At 41.1% G+C, this 24,293-nt stretch overlaps 1 protein-coding gene across 1 annotated transcript; it reads left to right on the top strand.

Annotated features, from left to right (window-relative positions):
- Positions 1-23: 23 nt before the first annotated feature.
- LOC138607661 (low-density lipoprotein receptor-related protein 8-like) lies at positions 24-22,742 on the top strand. Its single transcript, XM_069680303.1, has 13 exons — positions 24-90; positions 982-1,116; positions 3,199-3,339; positions 5,100-5,219; positions 5,378-5,503; positions 8,880-9,051; positions 10,633-10,848; positions 11,331-11,449; positions 11,660-11,799; positions 13,262-13,403; positions 14,846-15,043; positions 15,766-15,920; positions 20,617-22,742. The coding sequence occupies exons 1-13, from the start codon at positions 24-26 to the stop codon at positions 20,650-20,652; spliced, it is 1,767 nt and encodes a 588-aa protein (XP_069536404.1). The 3' UTR covers positions 20,653-22,742.
- Positions 22,743-24,293: the final 1,551 nt, after the last annotated feature.

Raw genomic sequence — 24,293 nt, 5'->3', positions numbered from 1 at the left:
TGCAACTGTGGAGGACATCGAGCATGGGACACCTTGGCAGTTTATTTCTGCTGATCGCATTTCTAACCGGCTCTCATGTTCATATTTGGGGTAAGTTGCTGGATTTGCATGTGCTTTTGTCAAATGAAAAAGTCGCTTGTTTTAAGCGTTTAAGCTGGAGAGGAAGACAGAGTTATGTCAAGCAGACCGACAGTCAGTCTGGATGGAGTCTATTTACAATGCAGTTAACTTGGTTTTTGCATCCAATTATTTCCTAGTTTCACTGTTGCTTGAAAAAAATCCAAGTTGCAGGAGGCCAACTTGTAACAGTCTGAACATTAGAATAGTAGCAGATAATTTTCATGTTTGGACGACGTATCAGCCAAAGAGCTTGAACGATAAAAGCAAAGGATTTCATCTGCTCCTTTCCTTGCAGTGCATGCAAAATATTCGTATTTGCAAGCATTAAAAGTGAACGTAATATTTTTGCAAAGGAGAGTATGATACACACATAATTAAAACATTTAATTTAATACAAACAAAAACCAACAGACTTTTGTAAGTATAACTTTGCAAGGGCTTCACATTTGACGCCGTTTACCGTTTGTCTACACACACAAAAATCTTTTGCTGTTTTTGGATCTATAACATAAAAATGTGATGACAGACAAGTGAAGAGTGCAAAACTACACAAAAATGAATTTGTCATTTTTGAATTAACTTCAGTCTTAGAGTTTATGTCACAACATGACATTTTCAGATTTATGAAACTGCAGTATTTGCCAACTTTTTAAATGTCATTTTTGTTGTTCTTTTGTTCTTTGAAGATGATATGATTTGATAAAACATAACTTATTAGACATAACATAAGTTGCCATGACTTTTCAGACCGTTCCTCTTCCCTGTTATGTAATTCTTTGTTTGTCCTCTGTGATTTCTGTGACTGGTTATCTTACTTACACTCATCACAGTGACAGTAAACTGTGTCTGCACGTGTCTCAGGCACTTCAGGTCACTCTCTGCCCTCCTGCCACGAACAGCTGGAGTTCAGGTGTAGCGATGGCTTGTGCATCCCCAGGTTGAGTGTGTGTGACGGACGCAAACACTGTGCAGATGGATCAGATGAGCACCACTGTGGTGAGTACACTATTGACAAAGTAATCCTATCCCTAACTACACACACACACACACACACACACACACACACACACACACACACACACACACACTGGGTTAGTTTTCACAGGTTTTTTTTTGTTTTGATAGAGTAACACAAAAAACAGGTATTTCGTAACAGTTAAAGGAAATAATCTTGTAATTTGAGGCAAGGAAAATACAATTTCAATGACTTCTGTCTTTTATTCCTTCTCTGCACGTCAAAAACACTTAAATGTAGGAATTTAAGCACATTGCGAGATATGAATAAAGGGCAGTGGCAAACAGAAAAGTCTATACTCACCCAAACTTACACTGTCCAGTCCACACTGGCTGGAGGTGATTATCGAGGATTTCCCCAGTTTCTACTATGGTATCAAAGTCTAACATGCTTAGACAATCAGCATGTGTGGTTTTTTTGTGTTTGACAGTGTGTAACCTTTTACCTACACTCGATGTCCTTCAGTTTACAGTGTTGTGTAAAAGAGATTTTAATGAGTTTATAACCGGCCATAAAGTAAAGCTTTGTTTAGCCTGCTGGTCTGTTTTAGGACTGTTTGTTTAGCCATAATCGTCCCCTAAAATCTATGAGTTTATACTTAATAAAGCTTGCTTAACAGCAACTTTCCTTCTAGATATCATCTCATTTTCCTGGACTATGTAAGCAGAATACCATTGCAGATTTATGTCTTTAATCCAGTTAAAGTCATTAGAGACTTGGAAATTGAATTCCAGGGGGATTTGATATTCAGCCTGAACTTCAACCTGTGCAGCGCCTAGCACAAAAAAACCTGTTAGGAGTTAGAACTATTGAGGATTTAATGTTGCTGCAGACATTAGACATAAACATTGTTGATGTGAGTGATGCCAAGTTGGAATGCCAACCAGTAAGATGTAGAGAGGGATCGAGGTTCTCTTTCTGTCAATCAGAAGCGCATGACTCAGCCGCAGCAGCAGTCTGTGGTTTTACTTGGAGACAGTGAAATGAATCATCAGAAATGATCACATAAGCTACATCACAAGAGAGGGAGTGATGTTGTACTGAATATCAGCACTGATGTGATTCGGTCATCGGGACAAGGCTGCAGGCTGATATTCAGTTCAACATCACAACCTCCAGTGTCATATTGCTTTTACACAAAAGTTATATAAGCGGCAAATAGCAGTAAAAAGTAATAACAAACAACAGTTTATTTTTTGCTCCACCAACTGAACTAGGTCCACAACTTAACTGAAACTTTTTAGCAAACCAGCTATTTGTATGATGTACATTCATTTGCATGTTTAATTTATCATCAACCAATGAAATAAGAGTCTGCTGTGTGATTCAGAGGTACCAGTCTGATTAATGTAGACATACACCGTCTGCTGTGATGTTAATTAGCAGTATTCAGAAGACCTGGCTGAGGCGTACTGAAATGCCTCAGATTACTCGCTCAGAATTTACTGTTGTATAACTGAAATACAAAGTGATCTGTCACGTTTGAAATTTGCAAGGATTCATTTTTTTAATAAGATAGTTACACTATGTAGTACACAGTATACCCCCTGATGGAGTTCAGACACTGAAGGTATTGCACTAAAAATAAAATTAAATTGAAGAATTAATTATATGACATTATTTTTTAAATCTGTTTGAAAAGTGGTATCTATGGCATCAGTTATTCTGGATAAAAGAGACATTTTTTCCAATGTTGCAAGACAAGATGCTCCAGTGTGACGACTAATTAAGCAAATCACCACCTGACATAGCAGAGAACTTCATCATATAGAAAATCCTGTTTGGTTATTTTTCAAGAAAAATCTGATTATATAATACATTTGCTGAGCCTTCCCACATCCCACAATAAACAATTTTATATTCTTCTTTCAAACTTTTCACTCTGGTGTCACAAAATATTTGTTTCTGTTGCTTACTTGAGCTGCTATGATGTATAGAGATTCATCATAACCTGTATCACTGAACAGAGATCACACTGATAAAAAAACCTTATTTTTTCTAAATGTTTAAGAGGTATACAAGCGTGTTTATTGATGCAACTTTGTGACTCTCACTCTTCACAGCTCCCCCGAGGCCTCGCCCACAGTCTCCTCCCACATGTGCAGCGTCGCAGTTTCAGTGTGGAGACGGGAAGTGCGTCCTACAGTCCTGGAGGTGTGATGGCTCACCTGACTGCTCGGATGGCAGTGACGAGGAGAGATGTGGTGAGTAACGCTCCCTCACACCCTTAAAAACTGAAATTGCAAGTAACTCAAATGCCTCTGTTAATATTGAGTATGAAAATATGAATGGAAAAACCCTCTGTGCAGTATAAAAAAAAAATGGTTTTCCCAGCTTATGCAGGTTAGCAACATTTTCCCACACTGGAGTCCTGATCTCAACCCCATTCAACACATGTGGGATGATGTGGCACACTGACTGAGAGCCAGGCCTTAAACACAACATCAGTGCCCGGCCTTGGCGCAGGCGTCCTTGAAGCACAAAGCCGGCGTCAGATCACATCTGAAGGCAAAAGTGTGTACAGCTGCTCTGAGCATGGAGGGGTGTAAAGCCCTGCTGCCGCAGAGAGTGACAAGACAAAGTGGTTCAATAAGGATTACAGAGCACACTCAGCACAGTAACTCCACTAAAAGTGACCGAATTGATTGTACGCATCAACTTCATCAAATAAGCTGACCTGCTTCAGGTGCTACAATCCTTTCAGCCAGGTTCCAACATCATTCAAAGGCTTTTTCCACAAGAGTGAAGCTCTTACGGCAGCACATTCATGCCTGACTGGTTAGGATGAGGTATTAAGCAGCCAGCAGAGGGCAGTATAGCACTGCTCCTTACTGCAGTGTGGCTTCTTTTTTGCTTCTTTCTTTCTTTCTTTTTCATCATTCTCTCTTCCTTCCTTCCTTCCTTTCTTTCCTTACTATTTTTCATCTTTATTACTTTCTTTGCTTTTCTCATCTCTTCCTTCTTTCTTTGTCTTCTTTCTCTCTCTCTTTCTTTTTTCCTTTCTTTCTGTCTTTCTTTCTCTCTCATCTGTACTTGCCTCTTCATCTGTTCCTTCTTTCTGTCCCTGACTCTGTTTTTCTTACTCATTTCTTTCTTTCTTTTTCATCATCTTTCCTTCATTCCCTCGTCCTTCCTTCCTTCCTTCCTCTTTCTTTCCATATTTGATTCTTCTTCTTTCTTCCTTTCATTATCATCTTTACTTCCCTCTTCATTCGTTCCTTTTTTCTGTCCTTGAGTGTGTTTTTCTTCTTATTTCTTTCCTTCCTTCTTTGCTTCATTCTATCTTTCCCTCTGTTCTTCCTTTTTTGCTTTCTTTTAACATCTTTCCTTCATTCTCTTTCTTTTTTTCTTCCAGTCTCTTTCTTTCTAACTTACTTTCTCCCACTCCTCGTCTCTCTCTCTTTCTTTCTTTCTTTTCCTATTTTTCTCCTTTCTTTCTTTCAATCTGCCTGCCTACAAATTCCCAGTTCCAACATAAAGGGAAGAGAGGAAATCCTGACACTAATTAGGAGGTCTCTCCCAGAGGACTGCACATATTAACATCCTAACCAGTGTTAACCCTTTCATGTCAAAGCATGAGCTCATCAGAGGGACAATTTAGGGGCATTTGCTAACCGGCGGAGTCGACCCAATACCTTAATCATCTTTGCCGAATGAACCGCAGCTTTTGCCCGAAACAATCGTTACAACATCAGGACATCTCAAACTCATAAACGGACACACTGAACGGACCACATATTCTTTCATCATACAACTCTTTATTAAAAAGTGCTGCTGTAATAACAACCAGAAATGTGACTGTGGCCTTCCATGGCCGCTTTATTATCATGAGACTCTTCAGGAATGTGAAAATAACAGCAGCAATAATTTATGGACCCAATAACAAACCGCTTGGTTTTCATTATTAAATAGCAGCGTTCCTCCATGTTTGAAACCACTGATGATTAAAGGCTTGTTTTTGCAGATCAGAACGAGTGTAAGGTCAATAATGGAGGCTGCTCTCATCTGTGTGTGGACCATTCGATGGGTTTCATCTGCGACTGCCCTGACAACATGAAGCTGGTCGGGCACAGCCAGTGTGAGGGTGAGCAGCAGCCTGATGGATCCAATAGCTAACAGATACCTGCTAAAAATTTTGTTTTACTGCTGCAAAGATTTCTCCAGAGATGTTATACGGTATTATTATAATATTATATTCTGGATTTCCTTCTGCATTCTTCTCCTCTTTGTTCTTTCATCCAGAGGTTAACATGTGCCTGGAGAGAGATGTGTGTGATCAGCTCTGTGTTCACATGAATGGCAGCCTCACCTGCGACTGCCACAAGGACTACCAAATGAACCTAACAACCAGAGAGTGCACGGCCAAAGGTGAGGAACTAATGATTAATGCTCCTGGTAACGGCTCCCTCATTATGCAACGTTTCTCTTACCACAGTTTCTCCTGTCTGCACTTCCTGTTCATTTGTAGGCTGTAAATCAGCCGCCCTATTTGACAGGGATACAAGTCAACCCTTGCCTTCAATGGAAACTTCTGATGCCCATTTTGACAGCCCTCTGTCAGACCGGTAAAACCAGCAATGAGTTTGTCCTCACACATCCCTACTCGACTGTTTCTGTCTGAGCTCTTAGTCTCAACATCTTAGCTGAAGCAGACGGATCTTTACACATTTTGGTGGTTTTAGTCTGACGGCAATTTAGCCTCTGGGAGTGACAGTGAATTTTAGCCAGCATTAAACAGTAAGGACGTCCAGCCAAGACTTCTTTTCCCGCATGCTGTAGTGTTTACAGTCCAGTTAGACACTTGAGAAGCGACCATGTGTTCATTTCAAAAGTGGAGTGAATTTTGCCTCTCCAGATGGGTCTGCAAAATAAACGCCATGATTCCTTGGTTCATTAAGTGCCCGTTTATCTGTTTCTGGTGAGTCTGTTTCACTGTAAATCGTCAGTTACCCAGAGGCTGCACTCTGGCGAACTACTGCGGTATGAACCTGAGATTTATTTGTGATTTACTTCCAATTAACAGGTCCTAAGTTTGCTGATGTTACAACATCATGATGCAGATTTGTATAAAGTAGAAATGCTAATTTTGTCAGGTGTGTCCTCAAGAGGAGAAGAAAACGTTTAAAATGCTCGTCTGTTGAACGGAGGTCGGATCGATCATTTCTGATGCATTCAAAAGAGTCGGGAAATATAAATGCTCAATGGTTTTTGTGACACAGCGTCACGCAAATATGTCTCAAGTTGATATTTTTTATCTAGAGCAGATTGTTAGCTGCTCACATGCAGACGTCTGTTTATAGAGATTAATAAGAAGCTAAATCATCCTCAGGTGACCGCTGATGGGAGACAGGACAGCATTACAGTGGATTATTTTCTGCCTGCTTTTGCTCTCCACACGGACTGTTTTTCCGGCACACGCCGCAGCCTGCTGATACGTGATTGGTCAATATTACTCAGACTACAAGCGAAGTACAAACAGAAACCAGAAAACTTCCCGTACTAAAAATCCCCGCCCCAGCCTACAGACTCTACATTTTTATGTATGTAAATAGAGATTAGTCAATCAATGACTATTTAAACAATTGCATCACTCGATAGAAAGGTGGCTTTGCTGTGCAATGTTAAGAAGGCTGAGAATGAGTGTTTTCCACAATCCCAAGATGACTTTCTCACATATGTTATTATTTATTAAAACCAGTTTGTATTTGTATCCGTTCTCATGTGATCCCGGGTAATGCCTAGGCGAGAATTAGATGTTTCTAAATCCATTTATTCTCTAAATAAATCCACTAGTAATTTTCGTTACATTTGAACATCACTTTCAGAAAAAAACTGGAAGTATAAGTGATGATGTTAGTGGAAAATGTCACAATGGCATTGGGCAACAACTCTCTCATATTTCATTGTGCTCTTGCAAAACCCTTCAACAATGAGGCAGCATGTTTTAGTTCTCTAACACATTTGTTAAAAGCAATGAGGCAGCATGACTTGTCTTATCTTGCGTCAGAGCTGTAATGAAGTCTGCATGTTTTTCAGACTGCAGCCTGGACTGTTTAATCACAGGACTCGTGCATTAAGTCTAAGCTGCAGACTTCGTGATCTGACCACTCTTTGCATGTCCCAAACTAACTTTTGAGACCTGAATCTTTCCCCACGCTCGCACGATGCGTCGTCTAGTTTGAGCAGTTCTGGAATGCATGTTGATCGTGCTTCGAGTTTTCTCAGATGCTTCGACTCTTATAAACATGTTAGTTCCATCGAGATGTGAGATGGAAGTACAGTTCAGTGAGAGTGCAACAGGAAGCAACAGCCATTATCTGTGTTTCTTGAACTGCACTGAATCTTTCGCCATCATTTGGCGTGTGTTACACAAAACATCAACAACAGCTATTTATAGATTAGAAAGTATCGCCTGCACTGTCTTTAAAGTAACACTTTTACATTAACGTGATATTTAAAGTCTCTCATTTCTACATGGCTGAACTTATATTAATATTGTCAACGACAGATCAAATGTCTTTGCTCTGTCTCCTCTCCTCTTTGGAGCATTTCAGCGTATATAAACCCACTAAACCACCGACTTTCTTGCTGTGAACCACATCCCTCGATTAAGTTACACCACTCCACGTACTGTCCATATGCTAAATGAGTACACAGCAATACTTTAAAGTCATGCAATTACTGTGTTTGCATAAGAACCCACTGAAATACTTGTTTGCACCCAATTTTTGATTGTTATCAGCAGCATGTAGAAGGTGTGTCCACTTAAACAGGAAATAGCTCTGGTTCCACCTTAATATACTTTGAGTCATGTTACTGTTAAGGCTGTTTAACATGTTGGCTAACTTCCATCTGTTCACAGGAGACGTTCCTGTATGTGCCGTCCTTTTTAGTGTATCAGCAAATAATGACAACCAGAAAATACTAAACAAACCTTTCCCAACCATTTGAGTGCTGATATGATCGCTGACTCTTGCTACAGGTACCAAACCATGACCCTGATACTTAAAATAAAAAATATACTTAACAATAAAAAAATAAAAATAAACTTGTCAGAAAAGTGAACACTTGGACGTAAATCAGCATGATAAGAACTAACTATAATGACAGAAACCATGTTTGAGAAACATTTATTTGGCGTGTATTTCAATTTTATAATTTGACTCATGTCCCATCTGTTAACATGGAGGAGGCGGCTTTATGACCTATACTGCAGCCAGTCAGCAGGGGGTGATAAAGATGTTTTGGCTTCACTTTTAGGGAGCGGTCACATCGTCCATCTTTTATACAGTCTGTGGTTGCTAAACACTGATATGGCTGGAGTAGCAACTGGACGCTGCCCCAAAAAGCGAGTGAATCAACATGAGGTTCTAGTGATATTAAAATGCCCCACTTTTATAGCTCTTTAGTTAACGTTAAGGTTTAAAGTTAGCTGGTAGCTTGAGGCTTCAAAAAGGCAGTCGTCAAACCAGTGGGTAATGTCACGGTGGCTATGTGATTATTTATACAGTCTATGGTAAATCATGTGCCTCATTGCTTCTTGTCATGGATAATGTCAGCTTGAGAAGTAGCATAGAGGAAAATGGCACTTAACCACAACAAACAAGACTTGAATTTCATCAGGTTTAACATAGCTGTTACCGTTACTTACAATGTGCCCTCACTGCTTTCATCTGCTTTCACTTAAGTCTCAGCAGCTCTAAATAACACAGTAACATGTGTGCTTATGTTTGTGTGGTTCCAGGAGGGGAGGCTCAGCTGGTTTTCACCTCGTCTAAAGGAATACGACGGATAAGCATTAACGGCACTGAGCCCAGAGAACCAGCTGCACACGTATTGGGACCGGGGCCAGTGGTGGCCTTGGTCTCTAACCAGACACTGTACTGGGCCCGGCAGGGACAAGGCTCAGTCTACAGGTAAGAGTTTATACTGCTGCAACTATCACACACAAACACACCACTATTTTACCTTACAAAATCTATGTAGTGCAACAGTGGCATCTCCGGTTCAATGTGAAGAAATGAATAATCCAACGGATTGTCATCAACTGGGATGTCAAGTGACAGCACATTCAAAGAATGCTCTGAAACATGGACTGTATAAACAGATGGACGACGTGACAGCTCCCTAAAAGTGAAGCCAAAACATTTTGAGCGCCCCCTGCTGACTGGCTGCAGTATAGGTCATAAAGCCCGCCTCCTCCATGTTAACAGATGGGACATGAGTCGAACTATAAAATCAAAATACACGCCCAATAAATGTTTCTCAAACATGGTTTCTGTCATTATAGTCAGTTCTTATCATGCTGATTTACATCCAAGAGTTAATTATTTGATGCTGTAAAAATGATGATTGACAGCTCTGACAAATCCGGCTCCTGCAGCCGATCTGTTCCAGATTATAATAATACATTTTATTTATAAGCGCCTTTCAGGACACTCAAGGTCGCTGTACCAAACACTCTAAAAACTACCGGTGAGCAGCGGCAGCCAGTCGTGCCAGCGTTCACTCAACCGGAAGGAGATTAGCAGAGTGGCGAGAGGAGACGTAACTAAAACAATCACTACAGTCACTGAAGTATATATATCTGTGAACGTCTGCTTCAGACCAACACAAAGAAGCTGTTCAGCTGTTAAATATGCTGATGTGTGGGATCCTTGCTGTTTTTTTCCGGTAATTTAAGTGTGTGTTTTGGTTAGCGGAAGTGGCAACAGCGGCTACACCCACCGATCTCTACTGCGCAGCTCTGGCTCCAAATGACGTCACCATCGCAAGATGGCAGCGCCCGTCACGAGGGCTATTTTGGCTTCAATTTCATTCAATGAGAGCAGATGGGGACGTGTCCTCCATCTATATATACACAGTCATTGGTGTAAATATATTGAATAAATTAAGAGCAAACATATTACTTCTTCATCATATAGCTACTGCTGTATACAAAACATCAGATAAGGTGTCTATGGAATCCTCTTTGAACACCTTCTTCTTTGTGCGTTTTTATAGTTCATCAATAATTTAATATTTAATCCTGCTAAAGTAGTTTCTTTGTGTGGTTTTGTGTACATAAAAACATACAACGAAACAGACAATATGAACAGGTTATCACCAAAGTTGTGACAGTCCATCCTGAGAACTACATGAATATGTGAACCAACTTCGGTACCAATTATAGTCCTAGTTAATGAGACATGTCATGATCATGCTCACGTAGAAGCTTGAGAAAAGTCAGGGGATCATCCTCTGAGGACCATGAATGTCTGTATTAAATGTTCTTACAAGGCGAGATAATAGAATCTGGACTTAAGTGTTGGACTGATTGTTCAGTATCGCCATTTGGAGATTTTAGTTCTTCTTAATAAATATTCCAAAGCTTTCTGAGTCAACATTTGTAATGGGAGGGGATGGTTCAACCTATAAAGGATGTAGCCATGCACATCCTGCAGGATTTGGATTAACAAAACAATGTTTGTTTTATCTTCTCCCGGGATATTTGTCAGGATCTCCCTGAATGGAAAGCAGCAGCAGCCAGTGACGGTGCTGAAAGTTCAAGGTTCAATCTCAGGCCTCGCTGTGGACTGGATCCACCAGCTCCTCTACTGGACCAGTATGGAGAGCGGCTCTGTTAATGTTGGCCTGCTGGACGGCTCGGCAAAGCATCAGCTTATCACAGGACTGGATAAACCTTCTGCAGTGGCTGTGCATCCTCTCCAAGGGTAGGAAGAACCAGGCCTTCGCTATGTTTTAGATTGATGGCTTTATTATCACCTGCTTTATTGTACTCACGTCAGCAGGTCACCATTGAAGGCCTTAGTGGTGCTGACATATTGTTGCACAATGACATTAGCACGGGTAAGGTTTGTTTTAGATGCTTTCCCCGAACGCCATTTAAAGTACGAGGACGTTAATCACATGACTCTTTTATTCATGTGTTTACACAGGGAGAGGCGGTGCATACATTAACAGCTGCACAATATAGAGGGCTAGTTAATGTTGGGAGAGCTGCACACTTTGTTCAGAACGTGTACATTTATGTCAAACAAACCACTTGTGTACTTGCTGTTTGCTGTTTGTTTCAAGTAAAAAACCCACCCTAAATAACTTTCCAATAATTTCCCTGTAGGCTCTCAAAGCAATCACCTTCTGCTGTCTTTCAGTGATTAAAACATTTGTGTTTTTTTTGCCTCTGTTTTCTCAGGCTGCTCTTCTGGGCTCAGTGTGGCAGCTCCCCAAAGATCGAGAGGTCGAGCTTGGACGGTCGGGACAGAACGGATCTGGTCACCAGCTCAATACGCAACCCTGTCGCTCTCTCTCTGGGTATGTTCTGAAATGGTACAAAGATTAATTTGCAGTCAGTTTTGAACTTTTCACACGTTCCTGATTCGAATCTGTGTTTAGAGAAGTATCAAGCTTCCTCTTTAGTACTGGAACAATGTGTGTGTGTGTGTGAACCTGGTGGCCTTCCAGCATGTGATGTACAGGGTTGCAGCTGATGGTGCAGGTAATGTGGCGTGGTTTTTATCCTAGATATGCCTCGCCAGCTGCTGTACTGGGCTGACCAGGGGATGAGAAGCATCTCCAGGGTGAATCTAGAGGGCCGTCACCGTAAAACAGTGGTGGAGTCTAACGGTTACCTGGACCGGCCCTTCGGACTGGCTGTGTTTGAGGTAAAACAACCAAATGATGGAATTCAGACTGGTTTAGGAATCACCCAAAGCATCTGGATATTCACATTTACTGTATAAAACTATTGAATATTATAGAATAAAAGTAAGAAAAGCCTCACGAAGCATAAGAGAAAGTTTGCACTACTGAAAATATCATGTCTGACTTGATACACAGTGGTTGCCTTCATCTGCAGCCGCTCCCGCGATGTGCTCTAGGTCAGGGGCAGCCCTAAAACCATCACTGATGGCCAGCTGGAGCGTGTGACCAAATTGGTGACCGACTCCCAGTATTGCCATGTGAAGCTTTTTTTGCCGCTATCAGCCATGGTTTCACTTAATGACTGTATATATAGATGGATGACGCGTCTCCATCTGCTCACACTGTACGAAAGTGATGTCAAAGTAGCCCCCGTGATAGGCGCTGCCGTCTTGCGATGGTGACGTCATTTGGAGCCAGAGACTGCGCAGTAGAGATCTGAAGCAGATGTTCACAGATATGGAAAATTCAATGATTGTAGTGATTTTTTTTTGTTACGTCTCCTCTCGCCATTCGTCCACTCTGCTACTCAGGAACAGATCGACTGCAGGAGCCGTATTTGTTAACAGAGCTGTCAATCATCATTTTGACAGCATCAAATAACTAATTAAAACTAAAGTTATCAGAAAAATGAACAATTGGACATAAATCAGCCTGATAAGAACTAACTATAATTACAGAAACCATGTTTGAGAAACATTTATTTGCGGTGTATTTTGATTTTATAGTTTGACTCATGTCCCATCTGTTAACATGGAGGAGGCGGGCTTTATGACCTATACCGTCAGCGGGGGGTGCTCAAAATGTTTTGGCTTCACTTTCAGGGAGCGGTCACATCGTCCATCTTTTTATACAGTCTACGGTTTCACCAGTAGCTTTTAGCTAAGTCTTGACAGGATTCTTTAACTACAGCCGGCTGCTTGCGGTTCCTATGCCATCGTTGAATTTTCAGCGTTGCCATGGGGATTATTTTTAAAATACCGAAAGCAACAAGCATGATAGCTTTTTAAAGAACACCTAGGCCTACATGACACAGGGAACTTACTGGGATAAAATGTAGAAAAAATCTCAGACTACAAAACGATTTTTTGTAACCGATAATGATTTAGTTAGCGAGTACTTGTTTGAACCCCTAAACCAGAAGATATTCTACTCAGATCATTCATCATTAATTTTACTCTATAAGCACGTAAAGGAGAGGTTGATCTGCTGACACACTTGTGTAGTGCAAGTCATAAAAACATTTTAAATGGACAGATGAAAGACTGGAAAAATCTCATCTGCTGCAGTTTTTTATGGTAAAATCTGATGTTTTGCAAATTGGCTTTTAGGTCCTATTAGTGAAGTATATGGTTTCAAGACGTTTGTCAGGCCTAAAGGACAGAGAACGAACAATAATGAAACTGTCTGTCTGTTCTGCTTCAGGGTTTTGTTTATTGGAGTGAACAAGTGACAAACTCCATCTGCAGAGCCAGCAAACACAACGGCAGCAACCTCCGAGTTCTGCTGTCAAACGCCACCTCACCGGGTGGAGTGGTCCTCGTTCAGCCTGCTCTGCAACCAGACGGTATGGCCAGTAAATGTAACGTACATAAAAGAGCCTGCTTGTACAGCACAAACAGGCGCCCAACACAACTGTCTTTTGTTAGTTCATGGTCACAAGCTTGTCAGTTCCTTAACCTGCGTCCACATTTCGTAAGTAGCAAATGTGTTCACAATCACTTACGCACTCATGGGCTTGTTTGTTTTCAAATTAGGTGGGGTCAGGCTCATTGTTGACACATTGCTAGATTGTGGCAGCAGAAAAAGATTGACGTCAGACCAAATTTTTGTTGGTCAGTGGTGCAATGTTGAGGGAATTTTGCTGACGTTATAGGGTGCACAATTTGGACAGTAAGATGCGCCTTCATGGGCGGTTTTATTACGCACTTACACTCCACTTGTTACACACATTTGATACACAAATATCAGTTGTTTTGCTTGTATGCAATCAAATGCAGATGTTAAGGGGACAGGGCTTAGGAGGCAAACCTATGTTTCCCCTGTCTCCTGACATTAAAGTACCACATTAAGATCCTTCATATCAATACAGATGCGCCGTGTGCACCTTCGCCAAAACCGTACCCATGATAAATTATGAAACATGCACATCTTTAATGCTCTATAGAGACATTAAACAGGGCCCAAAGTGTGCAAGATGTCGAGGGTCCACTGCCCTCAGGAATGTTTGAGACAGTTCGACTTCCTGCTTGTGACCTCGCACAGTAATGCAACCTTGCAGTCAATGTAGCAGCTACGACCAGATCAGACGGAACGCGTTTTAGCAGCCGGCTTTTTTGCACTTGTTTTCTATGTTTTCTGAGCACTGTTTTTGTGTTGCTCGCGTTTTTCCGCTCTGAGCGCCTTGAGTTGAAAAAACATCAACTCAAAGCAGAAAAGCAGCCAACGTCATTGGGGTTTTTTCTCATTGTCCAATCGGATGAATGGAGAGGCGGGCCTTCTACCAGTTTACTACTACTTTTCCTTAATTACTTGCCTTAACAACAGAAAAACCGTAGGCTTCAACAAAAAAGGCAGTGCGGTGCGCCTCGCGTTTTACAGCCTGCAAAACATGCTCTGTCTGATCAGGGACTAAGATGGTACAATGCCGCTTCTTCAAGCGTAAGTTGGCCTTAACTGTGACGCTTATAGTTCCAAAAGTAAGTCCAGATACCTTTTTATTAATCAGAAGACGATCAAAAATACTGAAACAAAAATAACTTGAAAACCACGATAACTCAACTATGATGATGACAGTCAACAGACGACACCTAACCCACTGACCGTCTTTGTCTGCTTCCTGCTACCCAGCAGAACAGATACAAGTAATGAGAAGCCCCGCCCAAGTGTGCATTACCAAAATAAATAATTAACCCATAAAAGGAGTGAAACGTAACAAATAACCAACACAGGTAAAACACACATTATGGCTCCTGCTGTCAACTTATTGTACATTTGTCTTCTTCTCAGGGCCCTCTGCGTGTGGACACACGGGGGTGGTGTGCCAGCATGAGTGTGTTGTCGACCTGCTGTCTGAGAGTCTCACGTTCAGCTGCACTCCTCCAGAAACGAGACAAAACAAATCTCTTGACCTTCCAGGCATTTCTCGCACAGTTCCTGCATCATCTTTATCTGATCCCACATTCGCTGGAATTCTCTCTGTTATCAGTAAGAAACTGTTTTTCCACCACATGGCTAGAGAAACTTCCTGTGCTTATCTTTCCTTAGTATCGGCTCACAATTGTTAAAAATAGCCACTTTCCTGTAACTGGAGCGGGTCAACACAAGTCTGCCAATGGTACAGCAAAACTGTACCATTAAGCAACTCTAAGATAAATATTGATTGTACGGGTAAACACTGGTGTAAATGTGTCCCCACATTCCCTTTAGATACAGTTTCCCAGCTGCTCTTTCTTCTGCGACTCTGAGGATATAAATGTAATGTCACCGCTCACAGACGTCCACATGGTCACTCCCCACTGAGTCATACACTTTCAACAGACGGCATCTGTCACTGTGCATTCACACTGCCAAGGAGCTTTTCAGCAACCGATTCCACATACAGATTTATTAAGAGTTCAGGCGTGTGTTTACGCAGACGACGAAGAAAGGGAGGAAGTGATTTCTGTGTTGCCGACTTTAACAGTCTGATAAACAGAACATGAAATGAAATGTAAATATTATTACAAGCCAGTCCACAGACAAAGTTCTCCTGGGTTTTAAGCTTCATAAATATACTTTTGTACCTAGCTTTTTCCAGTCATAGCAGCGACCTGTTGTTTTAACTTATGAGGTGAGAGCGCTTCAAGTCGACGTCATCTTCTTAACCTCCCCTCCGTCATGTCTGCAAAGGTTCCAGAAAGTGATTTCATTCTTGTGTGTGTTCCCAGTGTTTCTCAGCGTGCTGCTGGTGGGAATGGCTCTGTGGTGGTGCAGAGAGGAGGTCAGGCCGTCTCTCCACGAGCAGAGCTTCTCCCTCAAAGAGTCCCAGGACCCGCTCATCATCCAGGAGCCACCCACGGGTCCGCACACGCGCCTCGTAAAGGCAAGACAAGTTCGTGAACACACTGGCACCTACATACACCTTCAGGGAGGAGATAGCATTCATTCAGAAGCATGTGTGCGCTCGAGATATATATAACTGTTTGAAAGTAGTGTTTATTTTCCACTTCATGGTTATTTTGGAGGCTGCGTTTATGATGTGGCAAACGGGGAAAACAAGCACAGTCAGTGATGAGAGAAGAAGACGTCTTTGGTTTTGAATATATTTATTTACAGTTTTGGTTATTTCACATGAGCAATGTCTGTGTCTCTGTTTTTGTTTGGGCTCTTGTCACAACTGTGTGATGTCGGCTTCATTCAGCTGCCAAAAAGTGAAATGTTTGCACCAGCATGTTTTTGGCTACAGTTGAATCAAAATCTGATGACAGTGTGGGTGTTATTTGGCTGCACTGTTCAAATCTGATCAAACCACAGCTACGCAGCTCCGATGAGGGAGATGAGCTGAGTGTTTGCGTTCTTGCAGTTCTCACAGTGAAACAGACGTTAACGCTTCTTTTATTTGGTAATGAGATGTACAGTGTAGGGTTGTCACTATACCAGGATTTCAAACTTCCATACTATACTGCTCTTAATCTGTATTTTATCATTTATACATTTCTGGGTGTCAGTAACTGTGCAGTGGTGTTTAGCTCTGTTTAAGTCTGCGTGTCGGGACTAAATGAAAACGTAGAGACCAGGTGCTGCTCTCTGTCTGTCTATAACAGACGCTAATGTAGCTTGTGCATCTTTATGAGATGTGAAAAGGACAACACGTTCCTAATTTGCGGTCCGCTGTGTCGCTGTATGAGAGCTTCAGGTGTGACGGAGGGCGGAGCAGACAGACACACACACAGCGGGCAGGAAGAAGCGCGACTCTGGCCTTTTTAAAAACAAAATCCTGTACCTTCCTGTGGGGTTACGCAGAGGTGTAGGCGTGTTAGTTTGTTGTTTAGGGTGAACCCGCTGTCTTATTGTTTTATTGTCTTATTCTTCCGCTTCACTGCTTTGTTTTCAACGGCCCTCGCTCTCTTACCTTCCTGTCTGTCACTCGACCACCTCTCGCTCGCTCTCTCGCGGCAAACAAAAATAACGACAGTACTGTTTTGCACGTAGTATCAAAGTATTTTTGACAACCATAGTACAGTGGGGTCCAGAAGTTTGAGACAACTAGCACACTTGCATTTGTTTCCACAGTAATTCCATTTTTTACATATGCAAGGGGAAACATGACATATTAGAAATGCAGAGGAGTCAAAAAGCATGAGACCACATCAAAAATCTCTGAGTGAAACAGAATACGAGGACATGGTTTACTTGACATTTAAATCAAATCCTCTACATGTGATCGGGTTGAGCTTGATCCAGAGCTGTGGAGCGATATGGACCTTCAGAGGAGCATCTGCATGAACTTCATCCTACATTCCTGTGGGAGGGTTGAGAGATGCTACTCTCCCTGGTGCTGAGAGCTTCTCTGCTTATCTCTTTAAATAAATATGTAGTTACGCAAGCTTTCTAGGATCTGCAGGAGGTTTGTGTGTGCCTGAGTATACCTACTATCTGCTCCTAGGTAATGTGTCTTTTGATTAAAATCTGTACATACAGGTGGCAATATACTTCTGTATATACCACAATTTCCTACAACACATGCAGCAGGAGATAAAGTCATAATAAACCACACTGGTACACGGGAGACGTACTTTGAACATATTTTTACTGTTTTAAAACTCTAAAAATACCTTATTATATTGATTTTGCACTGAAATGTTTGTTGAGGATTATGTAGGGCTTAAAAACAAGTTTTCAGAGGCCTAAATACTTTCTGAGAGACACAAAATTAATGTCATAAAAGAGGACACTTTATAGCTTTAGAACCTCAGCAAAAACTATGTTTATTTTAACAAATAATGTTACTTTGAAGTGTATCTTGGGAAATCCTGAACGGTTATCAGGACCTGATGGCAGTCTAGCCTTTGTTTCTACCCCAGTACTGAAGAAAAGCGGCTGTTCCTGAAGACAAAGGAATCCACAGGTGTTTCCTCCTCAGGAAGACTTTTTCTGAGGTTTGGGCTAACTTCCTTGTGACCATGCAATGACATATTTCCCAGAGCCTATTAAACATGACAGGGGGGTGACACTTAACTGCCGAACCAAGACTGAAAGGGCTTTTTGAAGTGGGGTTGTATATAGTAGTCAGTGTACTATGCACAGGAGATAACTGTTAGGAGAAGCTGGCCGGAGTTCCTGCACAGAAGCTAATTCAAAGCACCGCTGCAGACGGGGTCAATAGCACTACTTACTTACCGAAATATAATCAAACATTTTTAGTTTTTTGTCACCACTTGACGTCAGACAGCCATTTCCCTCGGCATTATGTCTTACTCTGCACAATGTCCCTGTAAACCTACACATGCAGCGCACGGGTCAGCGGTTTGTAGAGGAGACAAGTAAAAAACAATATTATGGAAACGATAAAGTGCCGTTCACAGTGGGGACTAATGCCGTATATCGATCTATATGCCGTGTATTATACCGTATGTCAGCTGTTTGGGTCAGAAAGTGCCGCGACTATCACTGATTGAAATCAAACTTCACTTTCCGAAGATATCACAGAGTTAGTGCTTGTTTTTTTTTCCGGACAGTTTAAACAGAGATCGTCCTGGTTACCTTATAGATAACAGAGTTCTGTTGAGTGATAATGGTGTTAGATAGCGGTGGCTAGCTCCGCTTAATGTAAACACCAACACTCCACACGCAACACAGAGACAGCGCCACGTCTGCACCGATCACATTTGTGCAAAACCACCGCTGAATAATCCAGCTGGACTCTGATAAGTACCTCATACAACCCCACTTCTGAACTATCACTTTAGTCAGTGCTGCAGTCGGTGCTGTTGTTTTATTTGCTGCTTGATAATATCACAAGCTGTAAAAAAACATGGACGTTTGTGACATCACCAGTTGTTCTGTGAAGACATTTTCATGATGAAATTTCACATCTTTTGTCACTTTCTCAAGCCACAAACCCCAAATTCAGCAAACGGTTTGAATCCTGTAGTTCAGCAAACATCAACCACACCTGCGGAGTCGAGTACGACCCTGAACACCTGTTGTTAAATACTCCCACAATCATCAAGTTTGTTTAAGCTAGATATCCTCGGTTTTTATCAACATGGAAAACCACAGAGAAGCTCCACCACCCTCCGCCCAGTGAGATACCAATGGGAAAGCTTGTTTGCTCAATCAATACATCTGAGGCCTAATACCAGCACTACATTAATTTTGGCAGCTCAGTTTGTTTACCATCCAGTTCATTCCAAAATCCACCCTGTACACAGATATCCTTTGCTTTCCTTTTTTACCCTTGATAATTCCCAAAATTGTAATCCAACCAACAATCAGTTGCCTTCTGGAACGCGCTTATTAGTGTATTGACCTCTCGATCACACATGAAAGCCACCTAGAAGAAAGCAGTGTTCATAGATAGATGGATTACGCAAGACCATAACTACAGCTGCCATCAAGCTACACATTTACAATTTCAAGTTTAAGGGACTTAACCTATTTCACACTGTAAATATAGGCTCAGTATAAATCAGTATTGGGTTTTGGGGTAATGTATTACTTTTACTCAACTACATCTGAAACACAAATATCGTACTTTTTGACTTTTCTATGAATGTTCTCTTACCTACTTTTGCTCTGAAGAACGCTGATGAATTTTATTCCCTTTCCTGAAATCCCAAAGACAATAAACTGTGTTCGTGTAGTCGTGTAGTTGCTGCGTGTGGTTTGTCTAAGTGGTGTTGCCGTACCTGTACCTCGCACGTCTCCATGGTTGAACCAAAGACTGTATACAGTCATTGGGTTGAACGCGGAGCAAACGTCACTCAGATCAAGCAGTTCATTTAGTGCTGGTAATGATTAGAGATTTATTAAAAAAGCACTTTGAATACTTAATAATAATTTAATATGTAATGTAATAATTTGACTGAGCAACTTTAACTTGTATTGGAGTAATATTTGACCAGGAGTATCAATACTCTTGAGTCAAGTAATGAACTTGTGTAATTTGTCCACCGCTGCCGAACAGTGTTAAGACAAATGCACAAATATCTGCACACATTAATCACATATGGGTTGGGCTTAAGAGGTGCAAACCTCACAACACTTTGCCCTTCATCACATGTGGTTAAAATGTACATCTGCTATGAGTCTGACACACAAGTTTGCCAAAATGGCTCCATAGCACCCCCTATAAGTTTTCCACAATTCAGCCACCGCAGTAAGCTTCACCTACATGTACCTGATTTGGTAGGCATACACACCATTCATCATGTCAAGACCTACATATGTTTTTCACTTTTCCTTCACATTTTGATGAGTTGCAGTCTGCAGGGGTCATACTTTATCATTTGGTTTAATGTATTAGAGGTCAATTTAAAGCTTTCTAGGCTGCAACCTTTGATGTTAAAACGAGCTGATACATTTGCTGTCAGTGTTCACATATCTTTCTCACTAATAACAGTAATGTACTAACCTCAGATATCCTGTATCCTGTATTGTGATTGAATTGTGTCTCAGTTTTTCTTAGAAAGCACTTTGGGAGCTTCACTGATAAACACACCTTGACCCGCTCCCATCACGTTATAGGCTTATGGTGTGCAGTATGTCGACTAAGCTTCGTGTCTCTCTGCCGCCAGGAAACTCTGCTTAAGCTGGACTTGGACGGAGAATGAAGGCGGCGTGACAGACGCGGTCAGCTGACCAGGCTTCCCCTGGTGCCGTCTTAACCTCGTTGTGACCTCAGGGCCGAGGAGATGACGGGACAACAAACCATCTGAAACTACCCAAGAAACGACTCGGTGGTAAATATCAGATGGCAATAAGGCCTCCAGATTCAGAGACGCCTTACTCTCAGCTCTTGTAGCTCCATAGTTCTCTTTTGGTGTTGAAGATGTTTGCTTGTTCACTGCTGCTCTCAGCTTTCACAGTGAATACACACAAACGTCTATCAACACAGATGAAAGCCTTATTTTTCAAACCCATGTTTGAAGCGTTTTCCTCAACAGGTTAGTAGTTTTGTTACGACTGAAGGTCAAAGCGTGATCCGTTTAGATGGAGCAATTAATTTATTAATCACTTAGTTCATTAACAGATTAAATCAGCAGCTGTTTGATGATTAAGTCAAAGCACTTTCTGGTTTAATCTTTTTGAAATTAGAGGTTTCTGCTTTTCTTCTAGGACACTAAACTGAAAGAAAGTTAGACAAAAAAAGCAAAGATTTCACAGAAAACTCAATGTGATGAAAACTTTGTTAGTTGCAGACCTGGTGTGGATCTGTCTTCTGCTGGTTAGTTGCACTTTCGCTCTCAGTTTTCCGAATGTTATTTAATTTGACCGCTATTCCAAATGCTTTACGTGTGCAGTGTTATGGATGGTTGTTACTTTCAAACATCAAACAGATTTATCATGAATTGTTTGACTCCACTGGTCTGTTCTTGGCCTTCAGGGTTTTTCCTGCTCTTGTTTGTCAGTTTGGGACTGTGGTCAGTGCGAGCGAAGCATGAATGCATTGTGAATGTGTGCTGACCTTTTCTCAATAATCAGATTATGTGTTGAAGGGAAAATGTGTTCAAACACTGGTTTAAAGGAATAGTTAGATATATTCGTATTTAATTTCCTGCAGAGAGTAAGGTAACACTCTTGTATCTGTACATTAAATGTGAAGCTGCTGCCATCTTTGTCTCCGGACTCTCGAGACTCCAGGAAGTCACTGCTCTGGTTTTATAAATAGTCCAGAAAACAAACCACAACATTTTATTTTTAAACTTCTAAATATGTTGTGTTTATAAGTGCGCTTATGCTCGGGCCCCACACGTTATCTCATGCTACTGCCAGAGTTAACCTTCGAAATATAACCTTCTACAGTTTAGACACTTACTGAAAAGATATGGACATCGAAACTGTAGTACCGGTGTAATACTGCTGGCATGATTAATATGATCACTTTCACTGTCTATCGTCACTTGGACAAAAAAAATGTGCAAGATGTTGAAACTCTGCATAATGTGCGAGTGCGAGAGGCTGCTCTTACCTGTTTGTTTGGCAGCTTGAGGTTGCTTGTAAGACTTTTGTTACTTGAGCCGCCTGGCCAGCTGCTTCCCGCTCCTTTATGCTAAGCTAAGCTAACCAGCTGCGAGCTCCTATTTCTTATTTACTGTACAGGTATGAGCGGTGTGTTCTTGTCCAACTCTCTGTAAGGAAGCAAATAAGTGCTTTTCCCCGAATATCTCCCTGTTCCTTTAAATAGAGATATGCAGGGGGGAGTCCTACTACTGCTAGAAAACAAAAGTGTACTTTGTCAAATGACAATAATATAATCTGTTAAATTAAAATCAGTAAGAGGCAAAGAAGATGTCTTTGGTTGCTGGTTAAGTGTTGACTTCGGAGAACTGGTGCTACAATGGGAACAATATGTGTCTTATTTTGTTAGATGTCCTCTGTTTGTACGGTTTGTTTTCGCTCTGCTGCACACACTCTGTTTAGTGTTGGAGTGAATGTTTGGTTGCTGGACCTGCCTTGTTTTCATTCAGTCTTTTTGTGTTATTGCTGTGATCATCTCAAAAGAAATGTATTTAAATCGATCGGGATAATTGTGAGATAATTCTGTCGGTGTGCTCAAACTGCTGAGATGTGTGGTTGGTATTTATTTTTAAGAAAGGGTTTTATTTATTTTCGAGCAGCAGTGCGGTTATTGTAGTACTGAATTTGTAATGATAAATGGTTAGATGCTGTAAATGAATCAAATAAAGTATTTGTGTCCATATTTAATAGTCGCATGTTTGTTGTCTTTTCTTTGAGACATTTCAGTGACAAACGGTGACAAGCCTGCTGCTGATTAACCACTGTGTAAATGTTACTGTATTTTCTCAAAGGGTAAACAAAATGGATCTTTATTATTTTAAAGTCCTCATTTCTAGTGCTTAATAACTGATTATGTTCTGGTACACTGACCACTGCTGCTACAGCGTTGACCTACTTTAAAGGTACATTAATTAAACATTTTCTTTCCTGTTTCACAGGCGAGTGCTTAAAATATGCCTCAGCTGATTCACCAAACACACATAAACTTTAAAATATATATATTTTCCAGCCTATAATCTGTGTTCAAAGTGACCCCTGAGCTGCACTGGCTGCACATTCACCTGCGTCAGTTCACACGGGAGATTAAAGACGAGCAGTCTGCTGCCACTACACTTCCTCCTTTCTTATTAGGTTACTGAGAGCCTGACCCAGTGCCTTGTACGGATAATTATGTTATCAGATTACCTATGCATTCTTTTTTTCACTTCTTGTGAAGTAAAGCTTTTACAAACAATTTTGCATTCAAAAAAACAATGCTTATGTTACAAATGTTAGGGATAAAACCAAACGTAGAATTGTCTCAGCACTTTCCTTAAAGTCCCCCTAATAAGCATCTACTAATCTCTATTTACAGATTCTACAAAGTAGAATAGTCTACATAGTAGAATCTGTAGGCAGGGACGTGGATTACCAGGAAGGTAAGTGTTCTAGTGTCCGTTTGAACTATGTTTGTCGTCCGAGTAATATTGACCAATCAGCAAGCTGCAGCGTATGCAGGAAAAACTGTCCGTGAGGAGAGCAAAAGCAGGCGGAACGTAATCTGCCGTAATGACATCCCGTAATGAGATTTAAAATTCAACTTGAGATGAATTCCCTTGACGCTGTGTCACGAAAGCCGTTCAGCATTGAGATTTCCCGACTTCCTCGAATGCATCAGTCGATCCGACCTCCGTTCAACAAACAAGCATTTTAAACGTTTTCTTCTCCTCTTGAGGACAGACCTGACAAAGTTTGAATTTGTACTTCTTACAAATCTGCATCATGATGATGAAATTTTTGCAAAGCTAAGACCCATTAATAACAAGTAAATCACAAGAAAACGGTTTCTCTTTCTGTAACAATGCAGCATGCGGAAAAGGAAGTCTTGGCGGGAAGTTGATTATGGCTTATCGCCAGGCATGTTCACCAGTGTCCCCAGAGGCGATATTGTCTCAGACTATAGCCGAAACTGAGCATCTACATGAGTATAGAAAACATTTAATAAATGGTTTATGATGCATTATAATGTTAAAAGAGTGAATTCATATAAAAATGTCAGACAAATATTGTACATTAATAGAAAAAACATTTTTTCTGCACTAAACGCAATATTTCATTAATCAATCAGTTTGTTAGAAACTGCCTACCAAATGTTTATATACCGCTGATAAGGACTTAATAGGGGCTTAAAGTAAATGCAAATCCACTGACTTGCCTGTCTTAAAAAGACAAAGGGCAGCTGTTGAGAACAGAG

Source organism: Semicossyphus pulcher, unplaced genomic scaffold (assembly GCF_022749685.1).
Source record: "Semicossyphus pulcher isolate SPU_LCO1_2020_fin unplaced genomic scaffold, fSemPul1.0.p SCAF_4, whole genome shotgun sequence".
NCBI classification, from domain to species: Eukaryota; Metazoa; Chordata; class Actinopteri; order Labriformes; family Labridae; genus Semicossyphus; species Semicossyphus pulcher.
This window is presented reverse-complemented; position numbering and strand designations above follow the sequence as displayed.